The sequence below is a fragment of the Psammomys obesus genome, unplaced genomic scaffold (genome assembly GCF_907164565.1).
Source record: "Psammomys obesus unplaced genomic scaffold, mPsaObe1.curated_primary_1811, whole genome shotgun sequence".
Lineage (NCBI taxonomy): Eukaryota > Metazoa > Chordata > Mammalia > Rodentia > Muridae > Psammomys > Psammomys obesus.
The window spans coordinates 2,520,385-2,523,440 of NW_026587032.1; the positions used below are offsets into that span (position 1 = coordinate 2,520,385).

Sequence of the window (3,056 nt, forward strand, 5' to 3'; positions counted from 1 at the left end):
TTTCTTTCTTTCTTTCTTTCTTTCTTTCTTTCTTTCTTTCTTTCTTTTTTCTTCCTTCCTTCCTTCCTTCCTTCCTTCCTTTCTTCCTTTCCTTCTTTCCTTCTTTCCTTTCTTTTTTTTGAGATGTATTTACATGTACAATTGTTTACCTGCAAATATGTATGCATATGTATTGTATGTACCACATGTATGCATGATTCCCCACAGAGGCCAGCAGAGGGCCTTGGCTGCCCTGGACCTGGAGTTATAGGTGGTAGTGAGCCACCATGAGAGACTGGGCGTGTGTAACAGCAGCCACTGCTCTTAACCACTGAGCCACCTCGCCAGCCTAAAACAGTCATTTTCTAAATGACCCAGGTGGTTTCCATCCAAGGACGACCTGAATGTGGGTTTTCTGGGGACGTCTGCTCTTGAACGTCCAGGCTTAGAGGCTGTCCTGATGGACACCACTGGTTAGGCTGCGTGAGGGGAAGTCTTTCTTGCCCGAAGTGAGCCGTGGCGCAGAGCCTCCGGGCAATGCTGCGCGTGGTTGAGATAGGGTCATTGCAGGCCTTACCACTCTCGGTTAGAGGGGCCAAGCTCTTCGCTTTATGTTCCCAGATGAGTGATGTCCAGGCTGGTGGCGCCACCGTCTTCCCTGACTTGGGAGCTGCAATTTGGCCCAAGAAGGTAAGCGTGATTCTTCGGGGTCACGTGCTGAAGCGGGGTTCGAACCTTGTCCGCGTCCCCCAGTGCCAGCCACGGTCAATGTGATACAGCTTAATTCCTTCTCACCTGCACCCTGAACTGTGTTCCCTGCTTCTGCCCAGGGGGAAGGGAGGGTGGGGAAGGCCCTTCAGGGCAGCTGGGTTTCTAAGCTTTTTCCATTTGGAGGCACTTTTGGGGAAACTTCATTTCTAGAGTCCTAGGGCCTCAGCCCTCGAACACAGGAAAGAAGGGACATTTCTGCCAAGTGTTGGGGGGCTCTAGACTCTTTGATCAGGCCCCCATGGCTGATCTTTAGGCCGTGCCCTAACCACTCACCTCTTTGCCAGGGCACAGCTGTATTCTGGTACAACCTCCTTCGGAGCGGGGAAGGCGACTATCGGACAAGACACGCGGCCTGCCCTGTGCTCGTGGGCTGCAAGTGGGGTGAGTGGTGAGGGTGGTGGCCTTGACGGTGCCCTCAGCCTGGCATGTGATGGTTGGCCATAGGTGCAGAGGCAGAAACACTCGCTCACTGCTGTCGGTTCTGCACATCACGAAAGGTTTTCTCTGGTGCTCCTACCACCCAGCCGGGGCTGCCACAGCTGGCTGCCCGCACTCAGAGATGCTCAGAGAGCCGAGGAAGCCCGGGCTGGCATAAGCACCATAGGTCCATTGTGGCCCTCTCGAGCCTGGCCCCCTGGCAAGGGTTTTGGTGGAGCATAGAGAGAACCGGAAGCAGAGAGGGGAGAGGGTGTCTGTCCAAGGCAAGCAAGACGCCTGTGGCTACAACCAGCGTCTTAGGTAACAGGGCAGGGGGCCTGGCTGTCCTTGTCGCTTGAAGGAGGGGAGGCCTGAGGTGAGACTGGAGGCTGGGACTGGACCGCAGAGGGTGAACCTTAGCCTGGAAGCAGCTGTGGGGAGCTAGGAAAGGCATGGACTAGGCTGTGACAGGAAGGGACCACAGGCGTCTTTACAACCCTCGGAGTTGGTGTGTGTACATATGGTGTGTGTGTGGGTATGTGTGTGGGTACACAGGTTCCATGGCACATGTGTGAAGGGCAGGGCAATTTGAATTGGTTCTCTGCTTCCAAGACAGGGTGGGGGGGCTCTGGGCGTTAAGCTCAGACTGTGAGGCCCCCGACACAAGCCATGTCGCCTGCCGTGCGTTACTTTTTTATTCCTTATGAGAGAATCCATGTTTGAGGAACATTCATGCTCCATGCCCGAGACATGGCAGCGACAGCAGCTAGGGTGCCCAGAGCCCTGGGATTCTGTCTTGTAGCTCACAGGGCCCGAGGCTCACGGCCAAGCCCCCCACAGTGCCGACAGGTTCCCCGTCCCTCGTGTCTCCGTTTCTACTTGTCATTATCCCAGCTTCTTGAGACCCTCCACACCTACCCGAGGGGCTCCTGCCTTTGAGGATTTCCACATCCACCCCTTATGTTTGGCCACACGTACATGCCCATGCCGGTATGCTGCCAGTAGCAATTTGCATACACTTATCGAGTCACTGGGAGACTTTTGTACCATTGTCTGTGCGCTCATGTGCTTTCAACAGCTGCTTTCAACAGCACATGAGCGCACAGGTGTCTTGCCCCCCACCCTAGGACAGGGCAGTGGCATCATGGAGGAAGCATTGATTTCGGCTGCTGAACCGATAGGGGGGGATCATCACCTACTTGCTTTCTGTTCACAGTCTCCAATAAATGGTTCCATGAGCGAGGACAGGAGTTCTTGAGGCCTTGTGGAACAACGGAAGTTGATTGACGTCCTTTTCTGCTCCACCCCTCCGTGGCCCCACAGACCGAGTCATCCTCAAGTTCAGCGTGACGGATTCCTTTGTATGTCCCAGCTCCTATCAGGCAGGTCATTGGAGGAGCCAGTGCTTGTCTGAATTTGAGAGTGTGTGTCCTGGGCTGAGTCCTGGGTGACCTGAGCCCCAGAGTATGGCCGGCCTACGCCTGCCCTGGCTCCGAGGGTAGCATTGGCGTGGCTGCAGCAGAGCCTGACTGTAGCACCTAGCACGGTGCCTGCGTACCTCAGATGTTTCAGGTGGAAGATGTTTCAGTGAAACCAAAGTTCTGACGCTGTTTACATGTTTGTTTTTATGACATTTCTATTTGTTGTGGCTTTAACCAAAAAAATAAAATAAAATGTCCTGCCAGAAGCCTCAAATAGCCGTATTGTGGAGTGTTTTGGTTTTATTATTCTGTTTTGTTTCCAGGAACTGGTGCTGGCTCAGATGAAAGCGCTGGCTCAGATGAAAATGCTGGCCACGAAAATGCGGACTTGAATTCTGACTTCCAGTATATACAGAAAGAGCTGGGCCAGGCAGCATGTGCCTGGAATTCCAGAGCTGGGGAGGCGGA

At 53.9% G+C, this 3,056-nt stretch overlaps 1 protein-coding gene across 4 annotated transcripts in view; it reads left to right on the top strand.

The window, feature by feature from the left end:
• The window catches only part of P4ha2 (prolyl 4-hydroxylase subunit alpha 2), a 52,108-nt gene extending 49,252 nt beyond the window's left edge, over positions 1–2,856 (top strand). For all 4 annotated transcript variants that reach the window (XM_055602874.1, XM_055602871.1, XM_055602872.1 and 1 more), the window contains 3 exons: positions 601–669; positions 1,035–1,131; positions 2,384–2,856. In XM_055602874.1, coding sequence (XP_055458849.1) covers positions 601–669; positions 1,035–1,131; positions 2,384–2,454 — 237 coding nt within the window. In that variant the 3' untranslated portion in view covers positions 2,455–2,856. The remainder of the gene's footprint in view (positions 1–600; positions 670–1,034; positions 1,132–2,383) is intronic.
• Positions 2,857–3,056: the final 200 nt, after the last annotated feature.